Source organism: Chionomys nivalis, chromosome 9 (genome assembly GCF_950005125.1).
Source record: "Chionomys nivalis chromosome 9, mChiNiv1.1, whole genome shotgun sequence".
Classification (NCBI taxonomy): Eukaryota; Metazoa; Chordata; class Mammalia; order Rodentia; family Cricetidae; genus Chionomys; species Chionomys nivalis.
In genome coordinates, this window is record NC_080094.1 from 14,265,871 (window position 1) to 14,286,899 (window position 21,029).

General features: G+C 50.4%; 2 protein-coding genes across 3 annotated transcripts; both read left to right on the forward strand.

Annotated features, from left to right (window-relative positions):
- Window positions 1–421: 421 nt before the first annotated feature.
- On the forward strand, window positions 422–11,971 carry LOC130881482 (WAP four-disulfide core domain protein 5-like). The gene is made up of 4 exons (XM_057781083.1): window positions 422–506; window positions 4,478–4,618; window positions 4,711–4,915; window positions 11,827–11,971. Exons 1-4 carry the CDS (start codon window positions 422–424, stop codon window positions 11,969–11,971), a joined length of 576 nt encoding a protein of 191 aa, XP_057637066.1.
- On the forward strand, window positions 11,669–19,430 carry Kcns1 (potassium voltage-gated channel modifier subfamily S member 1). 2 transcript variants are annotated; one of them, XM_057781300.1, is made up of 4 exons: window positions 11,669–12,058; window positions 13,836–14,003; window positions 14,225–15,270; window positions 18,070–19,430. In XM_057781300.1, exons 3-4 carry the CDS (start codon window positions 14,242–14,244, stop codon window positions 18,535–18,537), a joined length of 1,497 nt encoding a protein of 498 aa, XP_057637283.1. In that variant the 5' UTR covers window positions 11,669–12,058; window positions 13,836–14,003; window positions 14,225–14,241; the 3' UTR covers window positions 18,538–19,430. The 2 variants fall into 2 exon arrangements, with proteins under 2 accessions (XP_057637283.1, XP_057637284.1); XM_057781301.1 differs by having other exon boundaries at window positions 12,000–12,058; window positions 13,840–14,003.
- The last annotated feature ends 1,599 nt before the right edge of the window (window positions 19,431–21,029 follow it).

Sequence of the window (21,029 nt, forward strand, 5' to 3'; positions counted from 1 at the left end):
GGCTCACATTCCCAGGTAGAACCAGCGATGTAAGTTGAATTGACTTAGAGGAAAAAAATCTCTGTGTCCGGCTTTTGTTATGACCACTCCTCCACTTCCCACAACACAGATGAGAAAATTGAGGCCTGAAGACAGGCAAGGAGACTTGCCCGATACTCAGAGGCCAAGTCAGCAGTACAGGCAGAACCAGAACCAAGTCCCCAACACAAAGAACTCCGCCACCTACCCTCAATTCTTGCACAAGCACCCGTTGCCTTGAAGACATCAGGTGGGGGGTGGGGCCGAGATCAGGGAAACAGAAGCCACCCTAATTGTCCTCTGGTCCTCCTCCCCTGACTCAACTGCTCTGGCATCCTTGGAGCTGTAGGTGTTAATTTGGGGGCCTCTGTGCCCTGAGCTTATTGGGTACCACGAAGGAAACATGAGAATCCAGAGCTCCCTCCTCTTGGTAGTCCTCCTGGCTTTCGAGACCCAGCTGCCTGTGGCCCGGTGTAGGAATAAGGGAGGTGAGTGCCATGAATCCCTCTGCTTTAGGGGCCAGGAGGCTTCTTCTTCTCTGTGGAGAGTGCGGGCTTTGGGAGAACCAGTGGTGAGTGTGTGCTTGTGTGTGTCTCTGTGTGTGTCCGTTTGTTCATGCTTGTGTCTTCACCTGTCAAGGAACTCTGCCCTTTCTCAGTACTTGCTGGTGCCTGCATTCACATCTGAATGTTTGCAAGGATACACGCCTATTTCTGAGTACATATGTGCCTTTAGGGTTCCTGCCTGTGCCAACTTCTGTCTATACATGTACGCTTAATGTGTCTGAGCTTGAGGACATGTCTCCATCCATCCATGTGTCACTGTGTCTCTCTGTAGGGGAAGACCTACCTAACATTCTGATTGCATCAACAGGGGTCTAAGCCTTCTCTGGACCCCAGGGACCTGGAGAAGGGATGTGGGAGTTAGCAAGGACTGTAGCCTCTGGGATCTGGGCTCTGATGGGAGGAATCTCTGCTTTTGCCTCTCTTCTTCCTTTCCTCTGTGTTAGACCCACCCCCACACCAGCTCAGGTTGGTGTGTTGACAGTGAGGGACGCACAGGTGTTCTTATACCTGTGGGCGAGCCCACTCATCCATCCCCTTCTGAAGCTGGAACGCTTTGACCCACATCCGCTTTTGCTGAGCTGGCCTTGCCTTGGTGGAAAGGGACAGAAACGGGGACAGAACCCCTCCTCCAGGGCTGGGGAAGCCAGGCAGGGTAGAGAAATGAAGAGAGAAGCTTCTATGGCACTCATTCCCTTAGTCTTCCTAAGAGGCACAGGTCTCCGCCTGGGGCATGAGCTGGTTAGGGGAGCAGGGTGCTTGGAGATTCCTGACTGAGGGTGGAAGGTTCCAAGGCCTGACCTTGTGTCAACTGTGATTCGTGAAACCATCCTGTAGAACTCTTCGCTGTGCCGTAGTGAGTCACTACTGTTTTTATCCCCATTTTACTGACCAGGAAACCAAGGTGCAGTGATAAACCACCTGCCCCAGGCCAAAGACCAACATGGTATCAAGAATGATGTCTAATTGTGACTCTTATGAGTCAGCAGGGCTCCCTTGACCAACTCACTCCCCGTGAAATGGGGTCCATGCTTTCCTCTCAGGGGCAATGGGGTCCTAAAGAATAAATGTGAGGTATGCCCGAAAATGCAGCATATGTGGTGGTTTTGTGAGGTGACCGAGGTGTCCTAAGAGAGCAGTCCCAACTCCACACCCAGGCTGAGAGACCTGGTTCCACCAGAGCTTGGGCCTGCTCGGCCTGGTCAGGTACAACACGCTTACCATTCCCAGCTCATGTCAATCCATCCTTCCCTGGTTCCTCTCCCATGAGACATCTGCCTGGCTCTCAGTAGAATTTCAGACAGTGACAGAAGGTGACAGGACCGAGGGGACTCCGTTTGTCTAGGTGGAAGCTCAGCCACTCCTGTTTATAGGAGCCCATGTTCCTCATTCGAATGTCAGGGTGTTGGCAATTTTCTAGAGTTACATTTAGAGAGCTGTGTATCAAGGGCTAAGTGTGCTCATGCGTCTGACTTCATCTGTGTAGCTGAATACATTGACTTAACCATGTGCAAGTATGGATGTTACACAAGTATGGATTCTACACATTGGCTGTGGTGTGTGTGTGAGAGAGTCTGAGTGTGTAAGAGTGTGCATGTGAAAGACTCACAGAAAATGTGAAAATGTGTCAATGAGATCAGCTATGGTGTGTGTGTGTGTGTGTGTGTGAGAGAGAGAGAGAGAGAGAGAGAGAGAGAGAGAGAGAGAGAGAGAGAGAATGTGTCAGGTAGTAGAAAACCGGGTGTGGAGGGAAGGTATGGAGATCAGGTAGGGAAGTGTGGCCACCCAGACCCCTGCACATCTCTCTGTATGTCTTATGTCTGTCTCTACACTGTGGCCCTGTCAGTTTGTCCCACTTAAAATGCCAACTTTCTGCCTGTTTCCTATCAGTCTAGCCCTTGGAACTCAGCCCCTGGGCCCTCCTCCAGAAGTTCTCCCTGCCTCATGCATATCCTGCAGCCTACGCTCCACCAGCACCCTCTCCCTGCTAGAAGCTCCTGCTTCCTTCTTTAGAATTCAGACAGCTCCATTTGGCCCACTGTCTGAGGCCTGAGCATTCCTGTACTGGGTTTGTGAGTTTGATACTAAATCCTGGCCTGTAGATAGTCTCCAAGGCTCTTACCCCATCACCACCACCACCACCACCACACAGACACACACAGACACACACAGACACACGTACTGCTTCCCTCCCAAATACCCACAAAGAGATATTCGTCAGAATGTGTGCTCCCTCCCAGGCTAAGCTGCTCACTCTCCAGCAGGGGGCAGTAGTTCAGCTTAACCATCAGTTTAACAACTAAAGCTGACTTGCACCAGCAAGGGAGCACCTACTGTGTGCACAGCCAGTGCCCAGGCACAAACAGAGAAAGAGAGGAAGGAGACTGTTGACACCAAGCCCAATGGAGCTGTCTGAACTCTAAGCAAAGAAGTGGGAGGGAGCTTCTGGTAGGCAGAGCTGGGGTAGGGTGGGTTGCAGGATAGAGAGGCAGGGAGAGGGTCCCCTCGATCACATCATAGGCCTGGATCAGCTGAAGCTGCTGTGACTCTAGACTGAACAGAAGCTCTAGGACCAGCCCCATTCCTATAGCTCAAAGCAGCACCTAAAGATTAAAGGGAGCCAGACTAGCCTAGGCCAGGGCTGGGGTACGCTGGTCACTGTCAACTGGGGACTTCTTCCTCCAAATGGATAGTGTGTGCATGTGTATGTATGTGTGTGTGCATGTTGTGTGTGTTCATGTGTGTGTGTGCATGTGTAATTCATAGAAAATGTGTCGCTGAGTAGGATTTCCAACTTGTGTGTGATTTCCAACTCATGTATGAAATCACAAGAAGACTGAGCAGATCAGCTCCAGGACAGAGCATTCTGGAGCTGTTGGGGGAAAGGTTCAAAGTCAGAGTCGATACTAGAATCTAAAGCGGTGCCACTCGCAGCAGTGGTGAGCACGGCTGCGCAGATGTGACTCATTGGCAAGCAGCTGGCACACATGCAACACTGGGCCTCCCTTCAAATCCCTCTCTTCCCGACGGCATTAAACCCCTAGCACTGTGCACGGTGCTGTGCCCATGAAGAACAGAGCCAGCAGGCGATCAGGCTCAGACTCCAGCCCATGAGAGGGACAGACAGCTACAAGCACACACTCCAGCGCCGAGTCGGCTCCAAGGGCTCAGAGAAGCAGGGTCTTCTGACGAGGTGACGTTTTGACTGAGATCAGCAAACTGAGTGGGCAGGGTGGAAGCTGGTGCCAACCAAAGTCAGAACCTTGCAGAGAGCATGCTGGCTTGAAGCTGCTCAGGAGCTGGTGAGCAGGAGAGCCAGAGTGACAGAGAATGAGGCCGGTGACGTGCAGGTGGAAAGGGGCCAGACCAGGCAGTCTTATTGTCTGAGGTAGAGATTGTGTGTGTATGGGCACGTATGTTTGTGCCTATGTGTGTACATGAACAGAGGACAACCTAGAGTGTCACTTCTCAGGTGACTTCCTCCTTGTTTTTGAGTCAGAGTCTCTCATTAACCTTGAATCACCTAGTGGGCCAGGCTGGCTAGCCAGCTGACCTCCGCAATCAACCTGTCTTCACCTCCTAGGGGCTAGGATTATTAGTGTACATCATGCCTCCCACCCCCACCACACACACACTTTTAAAAAAAATGGGTTTCGAGGATCAAAGTCAAGTCCCAAATGAGTGATCTCCGTAGCCTGAATTTTTAAATCTCATTTCTTTTCCTATGCCACTTGAATGTCAAATTAGCTCTAGACAGTAGGGAAACTCTAAAACTTGTCCTGGTGGCAAGCAAGAAGTTAAGAGACAGGGGGATTAAAACCCGCAATCCCCAAGTCAATGATTATTACACAGCCCTGAGCTGCCTCTGGTTACATGATGTGAGGGTTCTTGTGCAGAAAAATGGGGGGGCTGCCCACCAGACGACGGGCCTTGCCTCCAGGTGACACCGGATCAGTGCATGAATGACCGCCAGTGCCCCTCATCTATGAAGTGCTGCTCCAGAGCCTGCTTCCGCCAGTGTGTCCCTAGGGTCACAGGTAAGTGCCTCCTCTACTCTGCTGACCACCCAAGCCTCAAGCCCCAGGGCCGGTGGGCACGAGCAAGACTCACTCAAGCCCCTGTATTGCAGTGAAGCTGGGCAAGTGCCCCCTGGATCAACTCCACTGCCTCAGTCCTATAAAGCACATGTGTAACCAAGACTCGAACTGCTCAGGCAAGAAGCGGTGTTGCCTCAGTGCCTGCGGCCGGGACTGCCGAGACCCCAGCAAAGGTACCGTTCCTGGGGGCCATGACAGGGCCTTCCTCTCCAGCCTAGCTCTGGGATGCCCTTCCAGGTTAGCAATCTCTGTAGGACACCTCCCTGGGAAGTGAGGCTCCCCGACATGGCCACAGCTGGAGAAGTAGGGTGCGAGGGCTCCCATTAGCGTGGCAGAGAAACCATCTTCCTCAGTTCTGAATGGGCTATGCCACCGAGACCACATCCCTGAGCTGCCTTGGACATCAGTTTGCCCTTCTGAAGGAGGCTGGGGAGTACTGTCTTAGCAATCATGAGTGGTAGTATCTAGATGCAGGAATCAAACTCAGAACTGTGTAACAGAAGAGGCTTAACTCTTTCTCTCCCTTTCTTTAGGCTAATTCCGGCTTGGGATTGTATGTGGCTCTGCACCTTAGGTGTGGTTCCCACTAGGAAGAGATCACGATGGGGGCCAGGGATCCTCCCACCCACATCATCTCTCCAGAGCAATTTGTAACCTTCTGACAGACTCTGGCCTGTTGTGATGTCCGCTACAATGCGTGCCTCCTGGTTTCTCTTCCTGCGTGCCCTGATCCATCGCAGACCCTAAAGACACACCTCATCACTGCAGCTCCCTCTCCTCTGTCACACCGCTTCCCACCCCACCTCATAGCCATTTTTACATCTCCCTGCACGTTCTGTTTCCTCCACTTACAATACCAACTCAGGCAGCCCCTTCTCTATGGAGCCCTGAACCCACCTCTAGACAGTCCTCCCCGCAAAATGTATGTCTAGCAGAATTTCCCAAACATCAGTCCATCTGTACATGCCATTCCAATCTTCACCATCCCTGCAGAACCACACTGCACTGTGTCAAGTTGTGTAAAATAACCCCTGTACAACTATTTAATTTACTTAATATCTTCATTTAAATGGCTCACTTTTGAGTGTAACAATTCATTTCCAAAGGATGCCGTGGGGGGAATCGCTATAGTAAATGAGATCTGCCAGATGACTGGTAAGAAACAATGGAATTGTGAAGCCACTGTAATGAAAACAGCAGTTCCCTTAAATTAATTCATGCTTGATTTAAATAATACCATTAAATTCTAGCTCGATATGGTCACCTGCCAAGGGAGAGCCTGCCTCTGTTCTAATAAATGGAGATTAATAAAGGTTAAAGAGAGGTTGGAGATGCAGAGCTCTGCCTGAGTCTGCTTCCCGGCGCAGAGTCGGGAACGAAAAGAGAGCCTTCTCGCTCAGGGAGTCCATGTTGTAGCCCAGCGCTTGCTAAGATCGTTCCATTTGTACCATATCCAGGGAAGGTGCTCTAGTGATTAGATGTCCTGCGTAGAGTAAGTCTGTCTCCTCTGCTGGGTGGTGTCTACTTGCTCCGGTTTCCCCGGAGCCCAGCCTATAGTCAGGGCCTCATTAGGGTTTCTTGAGAGGAGTCAACAGGGCTTCATCCGTTCTTTGGACCCAAATACCTGAATTCCTGACTGTCCTTTCTCCCCAGCACTCATCTGGGAGGGGAAAGAAGGCACCCCCGCCCCTGTCTCTGCTGAGCCTCCTTTTGTCTGCTACACTCGGGCTAATATAGATAAGGTGGACTTGGGGATTCTAGCTCTCCACTTCCTGTTCTTAAGACCCCCCCGCTGTGTAGCCCAGGTGAGGCCTTCACCACTTCCGTCTGCAGTCCCAGAAGATGGACCAAGCCTCACTTTCTGACTACCACAGCCCTTCTCTCTAGATCCCAATGCCTGAACTGTTAACTCATAGTAACAGTTGCTAACAACAAGGACCAAGGTGACACTAGGGAAAAGAAAGCTCTCCCGAGTCACAGGATCTGCCACCTTGGATAGTTCTCGGCCTCCTTCTGGGCCTCAGTTTCCTCATCCATCACATTCAGGCAGATGATACAGAGGATCGCAATCTCTATCCCCCATGTCCCTTCTCTATCACAGATTCCCTAGGGGGTAGTGTATGTCCCATCTGTAATAGTTAATTTAAAAACTGCCAACTTGGCAAAATCTAGGATCACAGGGAGACAGGCTCTGGACACTCCTGTAGGGGGTTATCTTGATCTGCTAATTAGTATAGGAAGCCCCATCTTGATTGAGGGTGGGTCCGTTCCCTAAGTATTGGATCCTGAGCTGGACAACATGAGGCTAGTGACTGAGTAGGGCATGCGTGCACTCATCACTTGCTTCTGATGGCAAACGTCACGTGACCAACTGCTTTGTCATGTGACTTGCGGCTTCAAGCATCTGCCATCTTGACTCCCCTGCCATGAAGGACTGTATCTTGAACTGTGAGCTGAAAGAAACCCTTTGTTCCTTCTGTTGCTTCTCTCAAAGTGTTTCATCAGAGCACCAGAAAGAGGAGCTAAGACAACATGCTAGTAATTTAGAGCCTAGCTGGGAACTAGCCTAGGTAGAACTAACAGCCACAAGCCACCATCCTTCTGGAAGCATCCAGCCCCTAGAAGAGCTCATCCAGAAGCCACTGGCCTAAAGCCAAACTGCCTTTTAGCCAAGCCTCATGCTTGTGGCAGGGGCTTAGTGTTTGTGGTAGGAAGTTGAGGGAGGACAGGGGCTGTTGGTGACACAGCAAGAGCCTGCTAGAAACTGACTGCTAACTAATTAGTCCAGAGTGAGTGCCCACCCTATGCTTCCCACTTTAAGACGATTATCACACCATTCCCCATCACACCGAGAAAGCCCATACTGTACTCTGGTGCAACATCGGAGGAGCAGCAGCTTTGAAACAACCTCTTGTCCCAGCTCTTAGCTGGGAGGTGATGGGAGGTGATACAATCAGAATTAAACTCCAGCATCTCCTTTGGATAATGATAAACCCAGACAAGAGCGAAACATGACAGGGTACCCATCCTGTGCCCCACATCCTTTCATTCTCATGGACAATCAATCAATCAATCCCACTGCACCCTCACAGGTCTACTGGGTAGCTTTCGTTTCTCTGTTTCACATATGAAGAGGACTGAGGGATAAAGAGGTGGCTTTGAACAAAGCCCAAAGAGCCATACATACCAGAGCTAGGATTCAGTCCGGAATGGTTGGGTCCCAATTCATTATATCCCTAGTAAGTAATTACAGTAGGTGGATGCTTGAACAACCGGGTCCACAGATGAAAAAAATGAGGCTCGCACAGTCCTGAGAAGGTTCTGTGAACAGGCTCAATCCTAGACGTCAGAGGCCTGTTGGTTCACACCTGATTGTTCCTGGGTTTCATTCTTCAGGGAGAAGAGGATAAAAATTCCGAGGCTCGGGAAGGAAGCTCCCATATAAGCCAACTAATTTTTGGAGGTCAGTGGTGCCATGGCTCTCTAGAGGTTCCAGATTCTGAGCTAGATCCCTGGAGGGACAGGAGGTGCCAGGTCACAGGCTGTGGCTTCTCTAATTTTAGGGGGAATGGCCATACATTCCCTCTAGCCCAACTCCTGGCCCACTCACCATCTGCTTCTCAGAGACTAGCCTTGTCTCTGCAGTATCTCCTCCATCCTCAGCAGCCTCTCTCCACTGTCCTCGGGGAAAGTCTCCTGGCGTGCCAGGAACCTGGTTCCCTTAGGAACGCCAGTCTTGCTTTCTGTCCTTACTCATTCGATAGTGTTTGCTGAGCACTTGCTGTAGGCTGCAGGTCCTGCCTCACACTCTAGTGGGTGGGACAAAGGCCTAGCTAGGAATCTGTATGATATACACCAGGCTGCAAAGATCTGCCAGCTGAAAGGAGGCCATGAGAGAGGTCTAATTCATCCTAGAAGCTGTCCAACCAGGAGTGAGAAAGTGCAACACGCCAATCATCCATTCCCCCCTCTCTCGTATCCAACAATAGTGCCCCCGTTTAGAAACGTTGTCCATACCACTCAGCTCCTGGTATGCTATGACATTCTACATGCTGCCCATGGCAACACAGAGGCAGAAGCTTGAAAGGTTAGTTCGGTCACAACTGTATATCTGTGTACTTTAATAACATTCCGTCCTGATTTAAAAAGTTAAATTAACTTTAAAAGACTTTCACTCCTTCTTGGCTTCCTTCCAGCTTGAGATGTCCACGTAGCTCCAGACTGGCCAGTCAGAAGTAGAAATTAGTCTATGGGGAAGGCTGTCCTAAGACACTGTTTTCCCACTGCCAAAGTCGGCCTTTCGCTCCTCCCCCCATGAACCCTTCACACTTCCTGGAAGGCAGCTGCTACACCTACAACCCAGAGAACCGTCTTGGTTGGGCTCCCCCAGTAGGAATCTTGGCACACAGGTCCATTTGATGGTGCTGATTTAGCAGTGTCCCTGCGGGAGTGGAGGGTGACAGATGCCATAGAGAAGTTACCAGAAGAAGAGGCTCACGAGAGCGTGCCAGTGGGGAAAGCTCACGGGACAACTGCAGAAATAAGTGTAGCCCCGCTTCAGCTCTCCCCTTGCTAACCAAGCTTGTCAAAAGGGAAGGCACCCCAACAGTCAGTGTGTACAGAAGGCTAATGGATCCTCAAGGCTGTGCCTAAGCACTAGCGTCCTGCACTCCTGGGATGAGGACTCCAGCACAGACTGGAGGAGGAAGTCCTGAGGAGCCTGATCTTCAGCGCTGCTCAGGAGCAGCTGTGTCAGCTGCATGCATCCCCTTGTGAAAGACAGGCTGTTCCTGTTCCTGCAGCTAACATAGCCCGAGAAAGCAAGAGGAAGGGAAAGCTATTTGTGGGGATGGCACAGCATGTGCTAACCTGCTCTGAGATCCAAAAGCCAGATATGGTTCTCATTTTGCATGTAAGGAAGAGAAACAGCCCAGCCAAAGAGAGACACTTGGTTCAAGGTCACACAGGGATCTAGTGGCAAAGGCCTTTATCTATTGCAGAGTAACAGGCCACTATCAATGAAGTGCATTAAACAACACGCACTCATTATGTCATAGTGTCCTTGAGTTAAGAGACAAAAGGCAGCACAGATCCTACGCTTCCTGAGACTGCAGCCGCCTTCAGCCTGGGTGGGAATCTTATCTGAGCTTCAGCTGCAGAAGCCTCGGCTTGCAAGCATTTGCTGGCAGCATTTCAGCTCTGTGAGGGCGAAGGAACCAAACACCCAGCTGGCAGTGGCCACAGGTCACCCTCATTTTCTTGCTCTTCCAGCATGGTAACTTGCTTCATCAAAGTCAACAGCAGTTATAACAGTACATATCCAATCACAGAAGAGACATGTCATCATCATACTCCAGAAGCAAATCAGTAAGTCACATACACTCAAGCACACACTTATACTAGCACACATATACTAACACTCATATATATACACACACATACTAACACTCATATATATACACACACATATATTAACACACATGCATACACATACACTAACAGCATATACATATACTTACACACATACATTCACAACACACTAACAGCATATAACACACATATACATATATATACATATACTAACATATACATATACAATATGCTAACAGCGTATACATATGCTAGCACACATATACATACACATACACTAACAGCGTATACACATGCATATACTAACACGCATATACATTCAAGCACACATGAATGAGCGGAGTCTAGCTATGCCATTCTGACTCCCGATCTACAGAAATGGTGAGAAGACAAATTTGTAAGGTGGGGCTGCAGAAATTATGATAATTTGTAAGACTGCAATAAAAAAAAACTAGCATACTACATTCTAAAGAATTAGCCCAAAAGTGAATATAGAAAGCATCTCATTATTAATTTCTCTATTAATATTATGTTAAAATTGTATTTGGGATATATTGGATTAAATAAAATATTTTTTTTAAAAAATCATGCTTTTTAAAAGAATTTGCTTCTGTGTGTAGTATTTTGTCTGCATGTTTGTCTACACACCGGAAGAGGCCATCGGCTCCCATGGGATTATAGTCATAGACAGTTTGTGAGTCTAGAAGAGGATCAAGCAAGACCTCCAGAAGAGCAGCCAACTGCTGAGCCACCTTTCCAGCACTCTTTTTTTATTTTAATGCTGCTATCAGAAACAAAACAAACAAGCAGAAATAATATCTTAGGTGTACCAGCTGGCCTGGAACTCACTATCCAAGCAAGGATGACCTTGAACTTCCAATCCTCCCACCTCGACGCCCTGACTGCTTGGATTACTACTATAAGCAACAGGGCCTGATTTGCACAGTCCTGGGCATCAACCCCAAGAGCTTCATGCTCAACAGGCAAGGACTCCACCAACTGAACCTCATTTCCAGTCCAGAACCTGCAAACGGCAGAGGTGGCTCAGTCTGTATCTGTTGTTCACTTGGTATAAGCTTCAGTCATGTGACCTAGAGTCCCTCGCTTCTCAAGCCTTACACCCCCGGGTGAGGAATAACACCTCACCCAGCCAGCATTCACGCACTGACTGATGGGATGGGGCCTGCACTGGCCCAAGGGAGGAGCCCAATCAATTCTGATGTCTGTGGTTATGAGTGAAGGGGCAAGGAGCACACACAGCGGCCACCCAAGAAATGCTGGAAAAATGGAGGTTACTAAGTGTTCAGCACTGCTGAAACCTCCCCTCCCTCCCCATCCCCAGCCCTCCAGGAAGGAAGTAACCTGGATTCTCCCGGTGAGTGGGAGTTCTGAGCCTCCTGGACAGAAGGACCAGGACTGGTTTCACAACTCACTTGGAGAGAAGAATACACCAGAGCCTACGCGGGCACAGCTGGGGCTCCCAGGAGATGAAGCACCCTCCCCAACCTCCCAACTCAGACCTCCACAGTTTGAGCAAGTACTTGGGGTCACCTATAAATTCAGAAGCTTAAGAGCTTGTCTCTGCCACGTTTGTGTCAAAAATGTCTGGGCTAAGTCACTTGAAACGCTGCCTGGCACTTACTAATCACTAAATTAAGCAGATCGTGATCTCTGCCTTTTCCGGGCCAGCGTTTAAAACCTTTCTCCAAGGGCGTCCCCATTCCCTAACCGTCCCATCCCTCCGGGCTCTGACTTTGAAGGATGCTCCCAACTGTTAGGCCCCCATCCATCCCAGGCAAGAATAGAAACCACCGCCTCCGGCCGCCCGCGGCCTCCCTCCCTCCCCCGGCAGCGATCGATGCGGCCTCAGCCGCGGGGGACGGGAACACAGGAAAGGAGGGGGCCGCGGGGCCTCCGCAGTAGAGAGGCGCAGCGGGGCCTCCGGGGCACAAAACAGCCCCAACGGCGCCTTTGGGGACAGGCGCGTTGGACTCCCTGAGGCCAGCACAGGTAAGGAGCCTCCCCTGAGGAGGGGCGTGGCTGGGTAATGGGAGGCGGGGATGACCTCAGGATTCCAGGTGCTGTAGTTCGTTCTAGGAGACCTGCAAGGAGGGACAGCGGTACCGGGGTGGTCTTGCTTGCACATTCTGTAAAATGGGATTTAGAAAACCCGGGCGGTGTCAGGATAAAGCCGAGTGCGTTTTGTGTGAGGAGCTCGGGGAAGTGGCCAGCATGCAGGGTTGCTCACAGAAAGTATCAAGAGTGCTAAACGAGTCACGAGAGGCCCACAGACAGTCTGCGTGATCTTGAACAAGTCACTGTCTCTCTGACTGACTGAGAGTCTTAACAAGGAATGTTTGTTGAATTAATTATCCGAATTCATACAGCAGGGGAGTGAGTGCCAGATAAATCCCCTTCTATCATCCTTCTAAGGTGTGACAGAAGCGGAAGAAGCGGAATAAAGTCCCATATGTTTTCACGCCAAAGCCTGCGGAGGATGCCAGTGACGCACCAGTTATGGGCGGGGGCTGCACGACCCTAAGCATCAGGCTTGGTTTTAGTCCTCAGAGGTTCTCCAGTGTAGTCCCGACTACAGAGGAGGAAACAAACCAAAAGCTCAGAGAGGGCAATGGATCCACTCAGGTTAACAGCTGGGAAGTGGCAAGTTCAGAATCCGAACCCAGATCTGATGTAAAGAAGGGACATGATTTTGAAGTTTACTGAACACTCATTGTATACCAGGGACTTTGCGTGTATTCTCTCACAGTGCCATGACCAGAGCAGAACAGCCAAGCTAAGGATGGGAATACTAACCCTCTAATGCCAAGTCCAGCGTTAGTGAAGGGCATCTTGGCTCCAGGCCTTGGCGTACCTGCCATCTCATCCCCTGGAAGAAGGCATTACTGACTTTCCCGGTACAGATGAGATTATACAGTTTCATGGAGCAGGGATGAGCCAGCAGCAGCCCTCAGATCCAGGAGGATCAGGGATCAGTAGACAGTGGAAGAATCTAGCATTTCTGGAGTACCAAGTGAAGCCAACATTTCTGTAAACCATCTGGACCCCCTGGCTAACTCTGGAATGTGTGCTCTTGTCTGCTTTGTGCATTCTGCAGGAAACTAAGATCTAGAGAAGAAACATGGTAGTCAAGGGCCAGGTCCACTAAAGATAGAGTTAAATTCTGGTTTGCCTGACTCCAGAAGACAGTGACATGGGTGGATAATTTAACAAACTCCTCTGTGAGCCTGAAGAATATGTTAGGCCACACAATCATTTTCTCCACACTTTCAAGTGGCTATTCTGATGCCCGCTGGGGAAGAATTTCCTAATAAGAAATGTGTGACTCCTAAGGTAACACAGAACCATGGTTTAAGGTCGGGTCTGAAGGACACCACAGGCATAGCAGTACATAGTCTATCCCAGTAACTCTCAATTTGGCATGTATTAGAATCACCCTCCAGGCTTCTTACAAACAGGCTGGCCGGGTGCACTGGTACGTATCTAGAATCCCAACCCTCAGGAGACTGGGGCACAAGGATCAAAAGTTTGCTATCAGCCTGAGTGGGCCCCATGGCTGCATGGTGAGATCCTGTTTCCACATAAATAGATAAACAAATAAAACAATATAAAAACACAGAGTTCAGGCTCCTACCCCAGTTCTCAGTATTGAAATCAGGACAGACAGACTGCATCCTTGACCTATCCCTGTGATGAAGATTCTTTTAGTTCAGGGAATACACTCAGAGAATCAAGAGTCTCACGATCTTAAGAATCTTAACAATCCTAGGTAGTAAGCCTCAGCTGGCCCCATCCATGGAGGAGTATACCGAGGTTCCAAACAGCCACCACAGACATCTGGCTTCCTAAACCCAAGCTTGTCCAGGAATAAAGGAGAGGTGTCCTACACGAGCACCTTGTCGATGCCACCATCCCATCGCTTCTAAAGCCCTTTAAGGTAGGCCTCCCCATTTGTTGTGCCCTGGAGGAAATGAATTGGGCATAGGGAGGATGGGTGATTTAGTCAAAGTCATCAAGTCTGTGGTTGAAGGATATTCAGCCCCAGGCCTGACTTGAGTCCAGGGGTCATTCGCTATCTGAGCGTCTACTGCATGCCTGGCACTTCACACAGTCTCCAGCACCCTGTCTGGAGATGGAGCAGAGCATTTTAACCCACAGGGCAGCAGACCTACGCCATGGTGAGCGAGTCCCCAGGGCTGGGCTCCCGGGTCCCCTGGAGGACAAGAGATGAGGCCCTGCGTGTGAATGTGGGCGGAGTGCGGCGGCTGCTGAGTGCCCGTGCCCTAGCACGCTTCCCTGGCACAAGGCTGGGCCGCCTACAGGCTGCGGCATCGGAGGAGCAGGCGCGGCGCCTCTGCGACGATTACGATGCAGCAGCGCGCGAGTTCTACTTCGATAGGCACCCGGGCTTCTTCCTCGGCCTCCTGCACTTCTACCGCACCGGCCACCTGCACGTGCTGGACGAGCTGTGCGTCTTCGCCTTCGGCCAGGAGGCCGACTACTGGGGCCTGGGCGAGAACGCACTGGCCACGTGCTGCCGTGCGCGCTACCTGGAGCGGCGCGTGACACGGCCTCGAGCCTGGGACGAGGACAGTGATGCGCCAAGCAGCGTGGACCCATGCCCCGACGAGATCTCCGACGTGCAGCGGGAGTTGGCCAGCTACGGTGCAGCACGTTGCGGCCGCCTGCGTCGCCGCCTCTGGCTCACCATGGAGAACCCCGGCTACTCGCTGCCCAGCAAACTCTTCAGCTGTGTGTCCATCGGCGTGGTGCTCGCCTCCATCGCTGCCATGTGCATCCATAGCTTGCCAGAGTACCAAGCCCGGGAGGCAGCGGCTGCAGTGGCTGCAGTGGCTGCGGGGCGCAGCGTGGAGGATGTGCGAGATGACCCAGTGTTGCGCCGCCTCGAGTACTTCTGCATCGCTTGGTTCAGCTTCGAGGTCTCATCGCGGCTGCTGCTGGCTCCTAGCACGCGCAACTTTTTCTGCCACCCGCTCAATCTCATCGACATTGTGTCGGTGCTGCCCTTCTATCTCACACTGCTGGCTGGTGTGGCGCTTGGTGACCGGCGTGGAGCCAGTAGCGGAGAGGGGCTTGGAGACCTGAGCAAGGTGGTGCAAGTGTTCCGCCTCATGCGCATCTTCCGTGTGCTCAAGCTGGCACGCCACTCCACTGGGCTGCGCTCGCTGGGGGCCACGCTCAAGGTAGGATGGCTGAGGCAGGGTTGGGACAGAGGGAAGACATGCGTGTGTAGCTTTACCACATACAGGTGCCCATGGACTAAGATGCTCCCTATTGAGTCAGGCATAAGGCTAGAGGCCAGATATACATTCATACTCACCCTGATCTAACCCTGTAACTCTGTAAGGAAGGGCTTATTGGACCAGGAATGATAGCTTGGTTAAGAGCAATAAGCGCTCTTCCCAGTTTCAGGAGGTCCCATTTATTCAGTGTTGCCCTTAATGTCTGTGCTGCTGGGGTTATATGTAGGAAGTGGTCTCCTGTGCCCATATGTTGTAGAGTACTTCCCACTTTCTCTTCTGACTCGCTGAACATAGCGGACAATGAGGGCTGCTGAGAAGTCAAAAACAATGGCGCTGGGTTTTCATCCTACTGCACGTACTGGCTTTGTGGGAGCCTAGGCTGTTTGGATGCTCACCTTACTAGACCTGGAAGGAGGTGGGAGATCCTTGGACTTCTCACAAGACAGGGAACCCTGACTGCTCTTCGGGCTGCTGAGGGAGGGGGAGTTGGTTGGGGGAGGGGGAGGAAAATGGGAGGCGGTGGCGGGGAGGAGGCAGAAATCTATAATAAATAAATAAATAAATTTAAAAAAAGATATCGAAAAGACAAAGCACATGTTTGACATATTAAGCAGTAATTATTAGTCTTATTGCTATTGTTGCCACTACTTCTGTGGCTGGTATTGTTTTAAATATGTCCTTGCAGACAAAACACTTTGTAGAGAAATAGCATAAAGACTCTCTTGAACTCTGGATAGAGCAAGCTAAAATAGATGTTTGGCTTCAGACAGAGATTGATGTACTTAATAAGAATGTGGGATGGTTGAGAAAGAAAAAAAAGAGCAATAACCGCTCTTCCAAAGGATCCTGGTTTGGTTCCCAGCTCACAACAGTCTGTTAACTTCAGTTCCAGGGCATCTGATGCCCTCTTCTGGCTTCCACGGGCACTGTACACATGTGGTGCACAAATACACATGCAAGCAAAACACCCCTACATGTATAAAATAAAAATAAAAATAAATCTCCAAAAAAATAGATAAATAAAATGGCTTGGTGCTACCTATATTTCCCCAGAAGAATAAAGAAAAATTAATATATAAAGTTAAGTATAGAAAATAAAATGGAGTGAACCATGGGGCTGAGAGATCACTAAGTGATTAAGAGAGGGAAGGGCTTTTGATGTGCCTGTCAAATATCAAATAAAACATAACAAACACATGGAAATATGCAAAGCAGGACGCTAACTGGCTTCTCTCCCGGTCCCTTTCTTCTAGCATCCCTGGAAGGCACAGGTAGTCAGGTAGTCTTGGGTCACTCCTAGCCTGGGAATAGCCTAAGTGCTAACACTTGCTGTGCACAGAATGAGTGTTCCATGCCAGCTTCACATTCATTATTGATTAGTCCTTAGGACAACTTCCTCGGGAAGATGCTATAATTTATTTTCTTCCCGTAAATGAAGATCCTGGGGTGGCTAGGCTGTTTTATTAGCCTGGATGCAGTTTATTGGCTACTGGCCCTGCCCAGAGGGTGAAATTAACCTGGTTCAGGGAAGGAGGCAACATGATCGATGTGTATCCGCAGTCGGATAAGGGAACAGAGTGAATGTCAGCAGAGGGGGCACAGCGGGAAGAGATGTGGCGGTTGAGGTACTGAGGGACACGAACTCTGGACCCGTGTGTTTTATTCTTTTTTGTTCTAAGGGCACTGAGGAGCTTTGTGCCACTACAGACGTGGAAACTAAGGTTCTAAGAGGAGACAGGACTTGTGGGAGTCTCTTTAATAAGTGGCAGACCCCAGAGAACAAGCCAGCTGTACCCAGCTCCAGCCTTTTGTGCTCCCATGCCCTAGGCAACCCTGTGAAGGATCCCTAGAAAGGGGCTCGAAAGTCCCTCCCAACCTTCATGATACAGCATCTTGCATGTCCTAATGCAGGGCAGCTAGGATACTAGCCACTGCATGTGACTTGGGGAGAGCCCTTGAGTACCAAGCAGTTACAGGAAAGGATGCTAGCCAGACCCCTTTAATTCAAAATCACCCCAAGGAAGAGCCGTATGCTCCCCAAACCTTCCTAGTTTGCAGAGAATCAGAGGCTCCTAGCTTTGTCGACAAGGAGGGAGAAGATGAATAACCAGGGCTGTGAGAGTCAAGGCACAGGCATAACAGCATGGCGTGGGGGAGGGGCTTACTGCTCAAGTGAGCTAAAGTGAGGTCCCAGACCGTCCGCAGCTTCCTCGACACCCAGAAGCTTGCCAGGAAGGCAGAATCTCTGGCTCTACTCCAGACCTACTTAATTGAGTTCCGTCTTTTAAACAAATCCCCTACATAATTCTTCTCTATGTTACAGTTTGAGAGACCCTACTGAAGTTAGGGGGTTCTCAGCATTGGTGACATTTCAGGACAAGCAATTCTTCACTCTTACATTCTGTGAGATAATAAGCCTTATCCGTGGCCTGTATGGATGCATACCAGCCTGTCCCCGCTATGACAACCAAAAAGGTCTCCAACTATTTCCAACTGTCCCTGGTGGGCAGGGCAAGCAGAATTGCTTTGTTTGAGAACCAGGCCCCCATAAACAAGTGTATTCTTAGATGGCCTGGGAAAGCCATGCCCTCTCAGTTTTCTTGCGGGGCAGACAGTATTTTTGTTCTTGTCGGAAACACTTTAGAGCAATTCAAATGTACATAAAACCAATTCTTTGCATTATGAAATATAAACTGTGGTTCTCTCGGTTCTGACTTGGGTTCATACATTGTCTTTCAGCACAGCTACCGTGAGGTGGGCATCTTACTGCTGTACCTGGCCGTGGGTGTGTCAGTGTTCTCTGGTGTGGCCTACACCGCTGAAGAAGAAAATGAAGGTTTTGACACAATCCCCGCCTGCTGGTGGTGGGGCACCGTGAGCATGACCACCGTGGGCTATGGGGATGTGGTGCCGGAGACTGTGGCTGGCAAGCTGGCGGCTTCAGGCTGCATCCTGGGAGGCATCTTGGTGGTAGCACTCCCCATCACCATCATCTTCAACAAGTTTTCCCACTTCTACCGGCGCCAGAAGGCACTAGAGGCAGCAGTGCGGAGCAGCGGGCAGCGGGCGTTTGAGGACTTGCTGAGCAGCGTGGACGGGGTGTCAGAGGTGTCTCTGGAAACATCCCAAGAGACTTCTCAGGAGGGGCGGTCTACAGACCTGGAGACCCAGGCCCCCAGTGAGCCTGCAAAACCTCAGAGTTATTAAAACCAGGGATCCACATTCCCTCCCCACAGCCTCAGCATCAACCAACATAGAGCAGAGTCCCCGGCTTAAGTTCTGCATGGGCGTCATCTACCTGAGTAAGGGAACTGGGGGCTACAGATCTTTCTAGAAAAGCCCAGGGCAGGATAGTACTACCCTATATTCCACAAGCCCACATATCAACCTCCTTTGAAGCCGGTGTGCACCAGGAGGAAGAAGAGGATGGTCTCTATATGAGCCCCTGTAGCCTTGTACTGGCAGACAACTATTCCCATTTCACAGATGAAGGAACTGAAGCTCACCAATGTCGCAGGGCTGCTGTGAAGAAGCTTTTAAAGTTAAGTCCCTGGAAGGAGCTGGGGCCGAGTCCTTAGGCAGTCTGTAGGATCAATAGCACAACCATCTTCAGCTCTGCTTCTTAGGGCTGACTTAGAGAGCAAACCTGAACAGAGCCTTCTGGAACCTAGACCCAGCTCTACACCTGCTGTGGGAAAGGCAGCCAACCCCTGCTCCCAGAACCGGAACCTAACCCATCGGTCACACGGACTTACAAGCAGCTCGGCTTTGAACAGCTGGTGGCAGAGGGCTGCTGTGCTTGCTCCTGTCCTGCTTGGGTTTTGTCAACTTGACTCGAGCTAAAGTTATCTGGGAAGCGGAAGCTTAGCTGAGAAAACACCTCCATTAGGATCACCTGTAGGCAAGCCTGCGGGGCAGGATCTTGAATAATAACTGATATGGGAGAGCCCAGCCTCCTGTGGGCGGTACCATTCCTAGGCAAGTGGTCCCAGGTGTGTAAGCAAACTGAACAAGGCATGAGAGCAAGTCAGTGAGCAGTGTTGCTCCATGGCCTCTGCTTCAGCTCCTGCCCCCAGGTTCCTGCCTTGCCTTCTTCATAGGACCTGGGATATGTAAGCCAAATAAACCTTCTCCTCTCCAAGTTGCTTTGGTCATGATCTTTATCACAGCAATATAGCCTGATCACCACAACTCCCATTCCACCCTTGAAAGTTCCCTTTGCCCATCCCACAAAACTCTAGCCCTGCTCTCCAGTAGCACGCAGGCAGGCAAATGCTTGAGATTCTGTTCCTCTCAGCCAGTCCTGGTCCTGTCATCCTTGACGGAGGTGCATCTTTTGTACTCCCCAGTGAAATCTCTTGTCCCTTCGGCTGAACAAGTTGTGAAGGGGTCCGTCCAGTCCCCATGTTTTGACACAGTGCAGCTAAGCACACATTTCTATATCATCAGGGTCTCCCTGAGGTCCCATTTCTTCCATCACACTGAGCCCCAAGGTAGAAGACATCGTCTGGCTCATCCCCATGATTGAAGCAGGGTGATTTGGTGCATATTGCCTAGACTGAGCAATCGCTACAGCCTACCAAGCAACAGGAACTGGGAGGAAAGAGGAAATAGAGAGACCCTGCTCTTGAAAGGGTGTGACCAACACTGAAAAGTAGGCACACAGGGCAGTCTGTCCCCAGTCCTGCTTTGGCTTGGGGACTTTTAACAATGACTCCATTTTGGTTTGTCTCTCCCTCATTTAGCGGATCGTTACTGAGAGTTCTAAGCTAAGGCTTCCCTGTGTAGCCTACAGACCTGTTTCCTTCAGGTGAATGGTAATCTTAGTGTATTTTAGACTTTTTTTCAATGTCTTTGGAGGAGGAATGAGCTTTCCAGTTTCCCAAAGCGCCTCCTCTGTCCCCTCCCGCACAAGCCATCATGTTCCACCCTCTTCTGATCCCTGCCAGATCTGCCTTGGCTGCTGGACCTCTGCCTGACTGCTTACCAGGTTCAAGAGGGCCGGGTGGTGGTGAGGCAGAGGCAGGCGGATCTCTGTGAGTTCGAAGCCAGCCTGGTCTACAAGAGCTAGTTCCAGGACAGGCACCAAAGCGATACAGAGAAACCCTGTTTCGAAAAACTAAAAAAAGAAAAAAGAAAACCAAGAAAAAAAAAGTAAAGTCACAAACTTTTCTGATTGTTTACTGGGCAGGAAACCATGGGGATGTGCCCTGTCTCAAGAGTCTGTCACCTGAGACCCTCAGAGAATGTTTTCTTGAGTGAGTGACAGTCTGACCTGCTCTAGTAAGGACAAATAGCGACTGGGCAGAAATGGGTTCCAGGAAAGAGTATTCCAAATAGAGTACACAACACACACCCAACACATGGATTCCCAGTCTCTGGACTGAGACAGAGACAGGAGCTAAAAGGCCTCTGGGGAGCTCATCCTGCTAAACTTCTCCCCAGCATATTCACCTCCTAACATCTGTGTCCAGCTGTGCCCAGCTCGAGGGACAGACTGGAGGGAGAATTTCCCGCATGCTCCTTTGACCTGGCTTAACACACATCCAGACTTTCTGATCCTTCAAAACAAACTGGAAATGTGGTGTGGGGACAGATGAGGGGAGACCCTCTGGCTCGAGTCTGCTGCAGGTTGCTTGCCATCCAGGCAGCAATACAGTGGCTTTCTCCCGCTCCGGTGGATTGCTAGAAAGTGCTAC

Coding starts and splice junctions, on each gene's coding strand:
- LOC130881482 (XM_057781083.1), top strand. CDS start 422: ATGAGAATCCAGAGCTCCCTCCTCTTGGTAGTCCTCCTGGCTTTCGAG. Junction 507..4,477: donor CCGGTGTAGGAATAAGGGAG/GTGAGTGCCATG, acceptor GTTCTTGTGCAG/AAAAATGGGGGGGCTGCCCA. Junction 4,619..4,710: donor GTGTGTCCCTAGGGTCACAG/GTAAGTGCCTCC, acceptor CCTGTATTGCAG/TGAAGCTGGGCAAGTGCCCC.
- Kcns1 (XM_057781300.1), top strand. CDS start 14,242: ATGGTGAGCGAGTCCCCAGGGCTGGGCTCCCGGGTCCCCTGGAGGACA. Junction 15,271..18,069: donor CGCTGGGGGCCACGCTCAAG/GTAGGATGGCTG, acceptor ATTGTCTTTCAG/CACAGCTACCGTGAGGTGGG.